The sequence below is a fragment of the Bactrocera neohumeralis genome, chromosome 4 (assembly GCF_024586455.1).
Source record: "Bactrocera neohumeralis isolate Rockhampton chromosome 4, APGP_CSIRO_Bneo_wtdbg2-racon-allhic-juicebox.fasta_v2, whole genome shotgun sequence".
Lineage (NCBI taxonomy): Eukaryota > Metazoa > Arthropoda > Insecta > Diptera > Tephritidae > Bactrocera > Bactrocera neohumeralis.
In genome coordinates this window covers 35,033,878-35,046,999 of record NC_065921.1, presented here as the reverse complement: position 1 = coordinate 35,046,999, position 13,122 = coordinate 35,033,878, and the positions used below count along the sequence as shown (strand labels likewise).

Below are 13,122 nucleotides of genomic sequence, written 5' to 3'. Positions count from 1 at the left end.
TTGAAGAAAGAAGAAGACGTTAATAGTCGAATTTTATTATTTATTAATTGTTTACAAACCCCGAGAACAGCAGCACCGGTAGTCAAAAAAAAAAATGAAAATTGTCTATATCCATTATAAGTATATGAGATCAATTAATAATGATTTTTATATTCTCAGTAATTACCTTTGGTCCAACTATATTACATTGTCAATATAATGACATAATCAAAATCGCATGATGCAACAATCAGTTGCAGTAACATCACGTTACAACTGTTCAGCTCATTCCCTTGTTATTTCAACTAAAATTTGTGTCATTTCGTTTTTGGCGATCGTTTGTATGTACGAAATTTTCTGGTTTGTTTTATACGCCATTACTTTTATTTCGTTTTTCTAAACAACTCAAAACCCCAATCTGCGACGTAGTTAAAAAACAGATCAAGTTATTTAGGTGTCAATCGACTGACGGCGGTGCGATGGTGAATGCCTTCTTAATGTGCGTTTATTTCTGTTTTGATGAATATTTTCTATTGTGTATGAGCGAGTATATGTATGTGTCTACTTAATATTCATACGAGTTTTGAGTTTAGAAATTAATTGAAAAATGGGTAAACAAAAAGTTTCAAACGCTAATGGGAACGCGAAACGCGCAAAAGCGTCGACGCCGATCATGACAACTGATCGCACGTCATACATAAGCTGGCTGAAGGGGACCTGCCGTGCGCTGTCTGGGATTATTAGACTATGTATCGCTAATAAGTATGTATATACATACATATATATGTTTGTATAAGGAGGTGTTGATAGTTATGCGCTTACATACATACATACATATATACATATACATATGTATATAAATATATACTTATATATATGTATGTATGTATGCCTAGGTAATAATTTTCAGTATTGAGAATTGCTGCCGCCATTAGAATCACGATGCAGTGCGCTTCGGCGCTGAAGCTATGCAGCTTAGGATTTCAGCGATTCAGCAATTCGTCTGGTTGGCGTTAATTAGTTGGCTTGCAGTGCAATAGTGTGCCGTGTTGCGACGATCGCTCCATCACTTTGATGCGCGTGTGGATGGTTAGTGCGATGGCGAGTATTGATTGTGAGCAACTGCTACTTGGGGATGGGAACTTGTACATATACTTTGTGCAATAACATGACATGCATACATATGCATGTAAGTATATGCACACACATACACGTATGTATGTATCTAAGTTTCATGCGCGCATGTTGTTGTTTTGTAAGCAAGTGGATTTTCCAATTTGAAAAGCATGAAGAAAACAAAATTCCTTCGAAGCGTTTCTCATAACAAAGGCTAGCAAATATTTACTTACAATCTAGCAATAAATAATTGGCAATTCAGGTGGAGCTGGCTTAACTGTGCCGTCGACACTTTTGCTTTAAATACCTCACAGATCGCTGATCTTGACAGAGTCACAGCAGCGGTTGACACTGAATAAATGTTAACAAATAGTATGTACAAATAATATACATATATATGTATAGTATGTATGTATGTATGGGTGTGTATAGACACACACGCATGCGCATATCTACGACTTGAATTAGAGGAGCTGAGCGCTGCAGATGATCGTCATTTTTAATTTTTCGCATACAAATTGGAATTTGTCGCCATTGTATGCAAATTGGCATGCATTTTTATTGCAATCTTGATGTTTTTACTTGCAATCAATTTTTAATTATCAAATTCATTAATTTTTTTAATTCTTTCTCTTTGCATTTTACAGGTTTCACAGCAGTAAACCGCAATCTGTTGATATTTGACTTTTTGGATTTTTCGCTTGGTGCATTTGTCATATAACTCCATTCAAAACGGCGCAGAAATTCAGTCCACTCAAGCGCAAAACCGTTGCAGAGCCGACACATCAACTCCTCAGCAACAATAGTCGCGCGCCACTCAGCAACATGTCGCAGTTGATGTTTTGGAACAAACAGAACAACAACAACAACATAAAGAATCAATCAAACGATAGCAATAAAAACGATAAAAACGGTGCTACGGAGGATGCGAAAAAGGACAAGCGCAATTGGTTGCATACGCCCGATGCGCTCGTCAATGGCCACGTCGTCTATCTAGTCAAGGTGAGTATACCATAGGAATGTTTGTGTGTGTGCTTGTCTAATGTTGTACAAACTTTCAGTTCTTTGGGAATTTACCTGTGGAGCAGGCCAAAGGCATTGAAGTGGTCAAAGATGCCATACGTAAGCTGCAGTTCGCCCAGGAGATGAAGAAGGCCGAGACGGGTACTCAGGAAAAGTGTAAAAAAGTCGAAATCACCATCAGCGTGGATGGTGTCGCTGTACAAGAGCCGCGCACACAGAAGATTCTGCATCAATTCCCGTTGCACAACATTTCGTATTGTGCCGACGAGAAGGGTGTAAAGAAGTTCTTTAGTTTTATTGCCAAAACAGTAAAGCCACTGGATGGGGGTATCAATGGCACCTCCACGGGTAGCAGCAACGGCGTGAGTAGCTCCAACGGCAGTAACAGCACCGGTGGCAGTAACACTGAGGAGACACATGAGTGCTTCGTATTCATATCTAATAAATTGGCGTCGGACATTACGCTGACCATCGGACAGGCGTTCGACTTGGCTTACAAGTAAGTTGAAAGAATTAATTGGACGTGGTGCCGCAGTCTGGGTCACTGTGAAATACCTTCGTAAACTATCAACTCCCAACCATGTTAAATTACGCGTTCAATTTCGTCTTTCATTGTTTGCTAAGTTCAAATACTGCCCTGTCGCCATTCTAGGTCCATTAGTTCACCGCCGCAGCCCCTTTAGTATTTGTAATACCTATGTTTTTATTCAACTCTCGTAGAAAATACATCAACAGCGTTGAGAAGACAGATCTGGGCAAGGCGCAGCAGCAGAATGCCGAGCTGGAAAAAGCGATCGCCATTTACAAAAGTCGACTGCGCGAGTTATCGTTGAAGCTGCCAAAATCCGAACTGGATTCGATGCTTTTCAAAATGGGCATCAAAGATATACTGGATCTGCCGGCTGCTGAAAATGGCGCACTAACCAATGGCAACGCCACCAAAGCGAACAGTAAGTCGAAAGACCTTAGCTCATACCAATTAAGAAATATAATACTTTTTCTCGTTGTGTTGTTGTAGTGCTTGAAGACAAACTGTTGATTGACACCAATTCAATGCATTCGATGAAGTCATCGTCGGGATCATCGTCATCCTTTGTGCCAATCGTGCCGCCACGCAACAATCTACCAAGCCAAATCATACACAAATCGAATAGCCAAAAAATGGAGGAGCTGCTGCTCAACTCCGACTCAGACAGTGACTTCGATCCGCGCGCCGACGAATGCGTCGACGGCGGGAGCAGCAGCAGCAGCGGTGGCGGCAAGAACATTAGCAACGATCTGTTCGGCTTTGAGCCAGCCAAATCATATGGCCAACAATTGTTCACCAATCAGAATAACAATATCAACAACAACAACGATAGTAAATTGGTGAATAACAACCACAACGGCATTAATTTAAGTTTGAGCAACGCCAGTGTCGGCAACAACAGCAATAGTTTAAGCAACAACAATTTTACAAGCGACCTAACGCCGCCGTTACGTAAGTGCTCAACCAATGCTACTTGGTGACATACATACATACACACTTACATACATATGTAACCAATTTGAACTACAAATTCGGCGCTTTGGCATTTCATTTGCAATTAAAAGTTTTCGCCAATTCATCGGCTCTTGCTTACCTTTATATCATAAGTACATAAACATATGTATGTATGTATATGTCCGTGTGTGTTTGTGCAGTTTATTTTAAACGAATTGTTTGGTTTGTTTTGTTTGTGAAATAATTGTTTGTTTGTTGCGTTAATGATTATTTTTCTCTGTTCTCTTTTCGCGCTTTATCTCGATCGTATAGTGGCACCTCCGCCTAAAGTGGCCGCACCCAGACGCAGTACATCGGTCACGAACAACATCACAAGCACAAACAACAATAATAACATAACCGTGACCAACGGCAATACAGATCTATTCGGCTCGGATCCATTCGAAATAAATAATGGACCCAGTATTTTCAAGGTGAGCGTTAATGATGATGATGCTGCTACTATTAGCCGCTGCTTTACTATACTTCGCTATTTGTTTCATTATGTTTACTTTATTTATTTTATTCTTTCATAAACTACATGAGTTTTAAGTTTATTATTAAGTTTATTATCAGTGTGCTAAAGGTCATTTAACAATGACATTGCTGACTGTTTTATATAGAATCTTACGCGCCATTCAGAGCTTAAAGGGTTTGATTCTAAAATTCTTACATGCTAATTTGCCTAATACTTCCATAGAGAGCTATGAGGAGATATATACGCACTTCCGAAAAAAGTAGGTTTGCGGTGCCCCTCATAATTTGGTGCTGGACGATCCGTGTTCAAAAATTCCATATTCATTCAATAGTTTTCCTCAAGTAACGCCGAGCGGGTTTTTGGAATTTCCAATTACTTTTATTTTTGGAGCACTTTGGAGGTAAAAATTTGACTTTTAGCAAAAAGTCGGAAAATTTGCTAATGCCAAAATTTTATGATAACTCTTCGACGTAAGCAGCCTTGTAAATTATACAAGGTCCCTCGCAAAAGAAACAGAACTTTTTAAATATAACTGTTTCTGGTGGCGCCACCTACCTATATGAAATAAAAAGTTTGATCTCTTGTTGACATTTCGTAAAAATTTTAAGACAATTGGATAACTACAATCGATGTTATCGATCAAAAAGTGACAGCAGCTTTTGGTCATCGGTCGTAAAATGCATTTTGAGCAAATATTAAATTTTGTTTTAAACTTGGAAAAACGTTTACTGAAACATTACAAATGATGAAAAAAGTTTATGGTGATCAGTGCCTATCCCGTAGTAATGTGCATGAGTGGTTTAAGCGTTTCCAAGAAGGTCGTGAGGACCTCTGTGACGATCAGAAGTCGGTCGTCTTCAGAAGTCAAAAATAAAGACAATGCTGATTTGTTTTTACGATTCCGAGGGTATTGTGCACCGAGAGTTCGTCCCACCTGGCCAAACGATTAATGCTGTGTTTTACCTTGGTGTTATGAAGCGTCTTTTGTCACGCATTCGTCGTGCTCGACCACAATACCGTGAGGCAGGGTCCTGGCGCCTGTTGCACGATAATGCGCCGTGTCATCGGTCGACGCTTGTCACTGATTTTTTGACAAAAAAACTCCATATTAACCATTAATCACTCACCCCACTCACCTGATCTGGCACCCTGTGATTTTTACCTATTTGGAAAACTTAATTTGCCCATGAAAGGACACTGGTTTCAGGACATTTCAGCTATCCAAAAGGCGACGACCGATATTCTCAAGAGCATTCCGAAAAAAGACCTTAAACACTCATTTGAAATGCTAATTGACCGGGCTAAACGCTGTATCGAAGCACAAGGAAACTACTTTGAATAAAAAAATATAACTTTGGAAAATATTAATTTTTTGTTGTTTTTTTTAACAGTCCTGTTTCTTTTGCGACAGATCTTGTATATTGAAACAGTATTAAAGATTTTAAAAAGATCGGTGCAGTGGTTTTGAAGTTATGAGGGAGGGACACTCGCTTTGAAAACAATAGTGTTTGTAAAAAGTTTGTAACAAAAAAAATCTAATTTAAAAGGTTTAGGAAACAGATATACAAATTATTTTAACTTCAAAAATTTTTCTCAAATTGATTTAAAATTACGATAAGAAGATCTTTTAAGTTTGACATAAAAAAAAATGTTTCTGGAGGCAGAATTCATAGAAAGCTGTGTATGTGGAAGCAAATCGAAACCCACTTCACGTCGTTTTAAACATGATATTCATTGATTCTTCAGCTTGCTTTTTCGCGATGTGGAAATTTTTTGTCCTCTTCAAATGTTGGTATTTCTCCGAGATTTCGGAAGTACGAGGTCGAAAGTTTTAATTCCGGTATGTTCCGCTCAATGAAAGTAATTTTGTGAGTTTCTTTGTTCCGTGTTTATGGTGCTTATGAAATTATAACAACTTTGACGAATGGGGTGCTTCACCTATTTTGTCTCAAACATATCTAGCATTTATTCTATTCTAGTAGCCTCCTGATATAGAAACAGAACGCGATTTTTCGGCATATATTATTATCATTATATTTTATGATCGGTCTTACCTTAACTTTTACTGTACCTTGAAATATGCTTAGAGGTTAGAAATTAACACGAAATTTGTTTTAGAGAGTGCATTTTTATTCAATATTTCAGCAAGAATCAAGTAAATTAAAAATGAATTAGGATGTGAAGCAAAACATAAGTCACGATGGTACACACCTAACGGATGATCCATGTAGAGATACATTTTTCAATAGTCTTTTGTTTGACAGATCACGTGTGAGTCATGTCAGGTTGTCACGTTTCATCATGGAAAACCTTACGCCTGAGCAATGTTTACATATCGTTCAACTCTATTACGAAAATTCACCTTCTGTAAAGAATGTGTTTCGCACGCTTAGCTCAACTTATGGTCAACATAATCGGCCTACTGAACGTACTATTTGGAACATCATCACCCATCTTGAGACCCATCATTTATTACTGAATAATATTCGACAGAATAAACAAATTCCAACACGCAGTGAAGATAATATAGCAGCCGTAGTTGAGAGTGTGCACGAAGACCGTGGAGAGTCGTTTCGGTGCCGTTTGCAGCAACTCGGACTGATGTATTGAACGGCTTTTCGCATTTTACGTCGAGATCTTAAATTCAAAGCGTACAAAATACAACTTGTGCAAGAACTGAAGCCGCTCGACTATCCCAAGCGACATGGCTTTACTCTATGGGCTCTTGAAAAGCTCCAAGAAGATCCGACATTTTCGAGCCAAATTTTGTTCAGCGATAACGTGAAACGTGTGATATCACACCGTTAGACTTTTTCCTGTGGGAATATGTAAAGTCTGAAGTCTATACGGCTTCGATTCAGGCCATCACGCACATCATTCACGCGTGTCATTCAACAGTTACTAATCGAAATGGTTGAAAATTGGACTCAACGTATGGACCATCTGAGACGTAGCGGCGGCCTACATTTGAAAGAGATAATCTTCAAAAAATATATGTCAAAGAATGTTCTTTCGAATGACAGTAAAGATTTCCTATTTGAAGATTCCGTGTTTTTTCTTCAATCACCCTTTATTAGTCTGATAACTTCGATAAAATAACGGGTGGGCCATATAAAATTTTAAATTTAAAAAGTCAATAAAAAAACGGCTTAATATTTTTCAAAGGTCTAACATTTATTTAAAAGGTTGTTTTATGAAATTTATTTGTGGAAAACAATTTCGGACAAATGACCACCACGGCTGAGTTTACAGTAGCTTATCCGATCCACCCAATTTTGGAGTACTTTCTCGATGGTTTCAGGCCTTATGGTAGCTACAGCAGCTTGAATCTCGTACTTTAGATCTTGAATTGTTTCTGGATGGTTGGCGTAACATTTATCTTTAACAGCTCCCCACAGAAAATAGTCCAACGGAGTTAAATCGCAGCTTCTGGGAGGCCAATTCACATCACCAAAATGGGCCGATGATTCCACCAGACCAAAATCCGCACCATACAGTGATTCGTGCTGGGTGCATTGGCTTCTCGACGATTACGTGCGGGTTTTCTGTGCCCTAAATGCGACAATTCTGCTTGTTAACGTAACCATCGAGGTGGAAATGAGCCTCGTCCGAAAAGATGATTTTTCGGTAAAATTGACCAACCTCGGTTTCTTTTTCAAGTTTTCAATGTTTCCCAGTTTTCTTCTAGTGAATAGCGACCCATTTCGTAAATTTTAGACTTTTTACTGAATATCTGTCACTTTCCGAATGGTATTTGACGTTTCCAATGTCGAAATATAGATCATTCAAATTTAAAACGTTAGATGGCCCACCCTGTATAACTCGTTTATGTTTGTTTACAGGCCACAGCTTTAAAGTAATGAAGATGATGGCTTTGTGCGAACTCGTCTTCAAAATGAGAGAAATAAAAATAAATTTTCTAAAACAATATTTTTTTACTTTTTAATTACCCCTTTTGACTAATTTGGAGTAGTTGTTGTAGTTTCCGTAGTTGAAATTAAAAATTTAAAAATTATTATTAATTACGATTTTATGGATTACAGAATAAAAAAATAATGCCGATGTTAATTTAATTATTTTTCTAATGCCTCATTTAATGTTATGATTATTATCTCTTAGTTTGAAATAGTTTTTGATAAGCTTTTACTGAAACATAAAACGTTTGCACTACATAGTATACCTCATTTATATTACTTTCAGAGCAAGATGATGAGTGTAGATGACTTCACGTTGGAGAGTTTGGATCCACTGCGAAAGTAAGCCGGTCGCGTCCTTCGGAGCGTCGTCGAAGCCTCTTTATATTGATTACGTGAACGCTCCAACAAATGCTTCCAACTCCAAATGAACCGTTAGAATAACTAATATGATCGCATATCTGCAAGGCACGACGCCAAGGCGTCCATTTGGAGGCATACCAAGTATTTTCAATGCCGAAACGATACAAATGCTTAAAACTGTAATATGTTTGCATCGAATATTTGTATACATTTACTTACACACACACACACACACACACATAAAAACAGTTATAGATTTTGTGTATATACGGATGCATTAGATAAATATTATGTAAGATTAATTAACGCTTGTGAGCGCACGGCCTTACAGTGATGCACGCATATAGAGCGCATATACGCGGGCTGCCCAAGCGATCTGCCTGTATATTGTGTAGATTCAGTCGGAAATTTCAACTAAATTCGTGCTTCCTTTAAATAACTGTATTATTTCCTATTTGCAAGTATTTGTTTGTGTTTTCTCCTCTCTTTCTGTAATTGAACCACTTAGCGGCGGCTTAAGTCCAACAGTTTTCCTACGAGTATAAGGTGTATTTTTTGCGCTCCTTAATGCTCCGCTAATGATGACCCCATAAATATGATAAATGATGTGTATAAAATTATTTTATTTATTACGTTTTTTATAAATATAAATATTATATAGGTATATATGTATGTATGTATATGTATCGAATCTATTGATTTAATTATTTTATTGCGATTATTATCAAATTATGATTATTGATTATGATGATGATGATGAATTCGTTAATTATGAAGATTCGCTGTTAAAGTAAAATTTCTCCAAGGATTAAAAGTGATAGCACCCACCCGCCCCCTCGTATACTCGTACATGTACAATATTAATATTTGGTAGGTATCTATCGCTCCTTAACCAAAACACTCACCCACGCACACACATATACATATATGTGTAACTATATAAAGTAACGGTTATAATCCTTATGATAGTAATGATCACAATTATTACGAATATTTTAAAAGTTTATGTAAAATAATTGAAAATATGTGCTTTGTCTGTATGTTAAAAATGTTAACAGTTGAAATTGAACACATGCACGCACACCCACACACGTCTACCATAAATAATGTTTATACAAAATGCTTTGTTATATAATGAGTATGAAATTGAGGATAATTAGTTGATTTCGATGTTTGCTAATAATTATGTTTATTGTAATGATAATGATGTAGATGGTGATTATTATTATTACTATTATTATTATTTTGTACGTTGTACGTTATTTACTAGCGAAGTATATAAATAAAGAAATAAAAAACAATAAATTGTGGAAAATGCTTTTATTTTTTTTTTACTTTTTCTATCAGCTGGGAAGTTTTTATTGATATATCAATATTTCTGTTTGTTCTACTTATCTACTACAACAATAAAAAAAATTTACAAAACTGTTCCGTGAGACAAGCAAATCAGTTGAATTTATTATGCAAGCCCTACAACTAAAATTAAAATATAAACTAGTGTTTATATAAAGCAAATACAACTAAAATTAAAATATAAACTAGTGTTTATATAATAACAAGGCAATTCAGCTTAAATAAAACACTTAAAACAATTATAATGACGCAGCAATTGACATAAGTAAATACAATAAATCACATACATAAATTCTTAGGCGTAGAAGAAGGTTTTCTCTACTAAGAGACTTCGCTTTTTGGATGTTTTCTCGAAATCGCTTTGAGCTGAGATGGTTACGCGTACGTCATAAACGAAACGACCTGTCAAACTCTCACGAGCCTGCGGCCCTTTCTGTTCCATACGTCTATGAATTTTTCTGTCAAATGCACTGCAAAATAAGTAACGGATCAAAACTCTCTTATTCTCTAGATAACTTATTTCCAAGTAGCGGTGCTTTTTTCAATAGCCTTTTCTTGACAGATCACGTGCGAGTCATGTCAAGCTGTCATTTTTTTTTCCTCAATATTGGCAGATCATCATGAAAAAACTTACGCCTAAACAATGTTTACAAATCGTTCAACTTTATTACATGCGCTTCGCTCAACTTAAGGTCAACATAATTGCCCTACTGAGCTTACTATTTGCAACACCATCACCCTATTGAAACCTAAGATTCAAATAAGATAATACTCGACCGAATAGACCACGTCCAGAATGCAGAAATATAACAGCCGCAGCTAAAGAGTGCACGAAGAACGACCGCGAGTCGATTCGGCGCCGTTCGCAGCAACTCGGACTGACGTGTTGAATGACTTAAATTGAAAGCGTACAAAATACAGCTTGTCCAAGAACTGAAGCCGCTCGACCTTCCCAAGGGACATCATTTCTCTCTATGGGCTCTTGGCAAGTTCCAAGAAGATCCGACGTTTTCGAGCCAGATTTTGTTCAGCGATGAGGCCTATTTTTGGCTCAATGGTTATGTAAACAAGCAAATTGCCGCATTTGGGACGAAAAGCAACCTCAAGAGATTCAAGAGCTGCCATTTCATCCAGAAAAAATTAGCGAATTGGTGTGGTTTGTGGGTCGGTGCAATCATGTTTCTTCAAAAATGATACCGGTGAGAACGTATTTTTATTTTTAGTGACATTTGGTATCAACAAGACGCTGCCACTTCCCACATATCGCATCAATCAATGGATTTATTGAGAGAACACTTCGGTGAGCAGATAATTTCACGTTTTGGGCCGGTCGATTGGGCACCAAGAAGTCATATATCACACCGTTAGACTTCTTCCTGTGTGGACATGTAAATTCTAAAGTATATGAGGACAATCCTGCTTCGATTCAGTCGTTGGAGAAAAACATTGCGCGTGTCATTCGCCAGTTATCGAAAATTGGACTCAATGGGTGGACCATCTGAGACGTAGTCGCGGCCAACATTTGAAAGAGATAATCTTTAAAAAATAAATGCAATAGAATGTTCTTTCGAATGATAATAAACAACCTATTAAATATGAAGTTTCTGTGTTTTTCTTTGAAAAGTAGGGAACTTCGAAATGGATCGCCCTTTAAATAAAAATGATTACAGTGACGGGCTGAGTCGATTAAGCAATGCCCATCTGTCTGTATGTACATACAGTCCCTGAGTTTATGAGATATCGATCTGAAATTTTGCATATGTCCGTCCTTTTCTCCCTGCTTATTTGTCAAAATTGCCTATATCGGACCACCAAATCATCATTATGGTCTTCATGTAAATCATATCATGGTATGGTAAACCTTTTATTTGAGAGATCTCTTCACGAAATTCAGCACGAATTATTATTCAAAGCAACGGTACAATCTCCGAAGAAATTATTCAAAACGAACCACTATAGCTTATAGTTGTCATACAAACTGAACAATCAAAGTCAATTTTTTGGAAAGACAACTTTTTTCTGACAAGGTGCCACCTGGAAGTTTGGCTTAGAATATGCCCAACGTGTACCGTTGCTCTGAAAAAATGTTCAGTTCGGACCACTATTATATACAATCGCCATTCAAACTTTGAATCAAAATTAAGAAAATTCTTTTATGCAATAAAAATGGATTCGTGTATGACAAAAAACTATTTTCTTCTTTTTAAAACCAATTAAAAATTTTGAGTTTCAAAGGTCAGCCATCTCAGCAGAAGCTTGTTTTCCATCAGCTCTAGAAAAAAATCATATTCCATATCAAACAATTTTATTTCTATCCGTCTTCGGTATCCATCATTAACATATATTTTTATAAAACTTAATTTATAACTCATTACGGTTTAAACAAATGCTCTGTTAAGACTAAGTGTTAAACTTAACAATCGTGGTAACTTCTTATACCTAACCTAAAGTATCGGATATCTTCTTCGTTCGCTTACACATTAAAAATACGAATAAAAGTGCAAATGGCTGTGAGCTTAAAGTGCCAAGTAAATAAATGTTTATGGACTTTTGAGGGGAATGTTTTTGCTAATAATTTATGCGTTTGAAAATGTGTTTGCTTACATAATTCTACGACTTGTAAATGTATATATGCATTTATGTATGTGTGTATATGTATGTGCAATAGAAATCATCGCCGCGACTGACTGTTTGCGCACAAAGGCAAATTCCGAGTGCGCTTTTCATCAAACGCCGGCGACTTTTAGCGCAATGACATAATTCTAAATTACGAACCTACAAACCTCTCCAACTTGTGCATGATATTTTTACTTGAGTTTTCTTTAATTAATTGTATTTTTTATTCGCACGTGTGCCTTTTCACTTTTTGCTACTTGTTACATAATCAGCTCAGCTTGATTAGTTACAATGCTTGCTCACTTACTACTTATTGCAAAATTTCCATAATTTTTTAATTTTTTTTCTCTTTTTGGGGTTTTGAGTTACTACTTGTCGCAAAATTTCCGTTATCAGTTAGAAAACCATTTTCAATATTTCCTGAATAACGCCGTGATTAATTTACATATGTATGTATATGCTCGCCCTTTTGATAAGTTAAAGGTCTTGTGCTGATTGGGTTACGTCAATTGATTAATCCGAAAATTGGTTTACACTTCCTTGTACAACAACCCTTTCATCTATTCCATTGCTCTTCATTCCTTATCGTTCAACAAATGCGCCTGAGCTTGTGATATCAATAGATTTGCTGGATCTGCAACTGCTACCGTTAGCTTACTTTGCTCAACTGCCGAGTCCCTCGTAGGTTCATTCTATAACATGTCATTGTAGCGCTTCGGTGCCGAAGCATTCAACTGCCGTGCATTCATGTCAGAGCT

The 13,122-nt window shown here is 36.9% G+C and overlaps 2 protein-coding genes across 5 annotated transcripts in view; one reads left to right on the top strand and one right to left on the bottom strand.

Annotated features, from left to right (window-relative positions):
- The window catches only part of LOC126755600 (PTB domain-containing adapter protein ced-6), a 27,906-nt gene extending 18,206 nt beyond the window's left edge, over positions 1–9,700 (top strand). For all 3 annotated transcript variants that reach the window (XM_050468295.1, XM_050468294.1, XM_050468293.1), the window contains exons 2-7: positions 1,743–2,097; positions 2,157–2,617; positions 2,839–3,068; positions 3,137–3,598; positions 3,914–4,074; positions 8,319–9,700. In XM_050468295.1, coding sequence (XP_050324252.1) covers positions 1,921–2,097; positions 2,157–2,617; positions 2,839–3,068; positions 3,137–3,598; positions 3,914–4,074; positions 8,319–8,378 — 1,551 coding nt within the window. In that variant the 5' untranslated portion in view covers positions 1,743–1,920 and the 3' untranslated portion in view covers positions 8,379–9,700. The remainder of the gene's footprint in view (positions 1–1,742; positions 2,098–2,156; positions 2,618–2,838; positions 3,069–3,136; positions 3,599–3,913; positions 4,075–8,318) is intronic.
- Positions 9,701–13,122, bottom strand: part of LOC126755602 (pyruvate dehydrogenase (acetyl-transferring) kinase, mitochondrial) — a 45,337-nt gene continuing 41,915 nt past the window's right edge. The window contains exon 7 of one of the 2 annotated variants that reach the window (XM_050468297.1): positions 9,701–13,122. In XM_050468297.1, the coding sequence (XP_050324254.1) occupies positions 13,057–13,122 (66 nt within the window). In that variant the 3' untranslated portion in view covers positions 9,701–13,056. The other variant, XM_050468298.1, reaches the window with a different exon arrangement.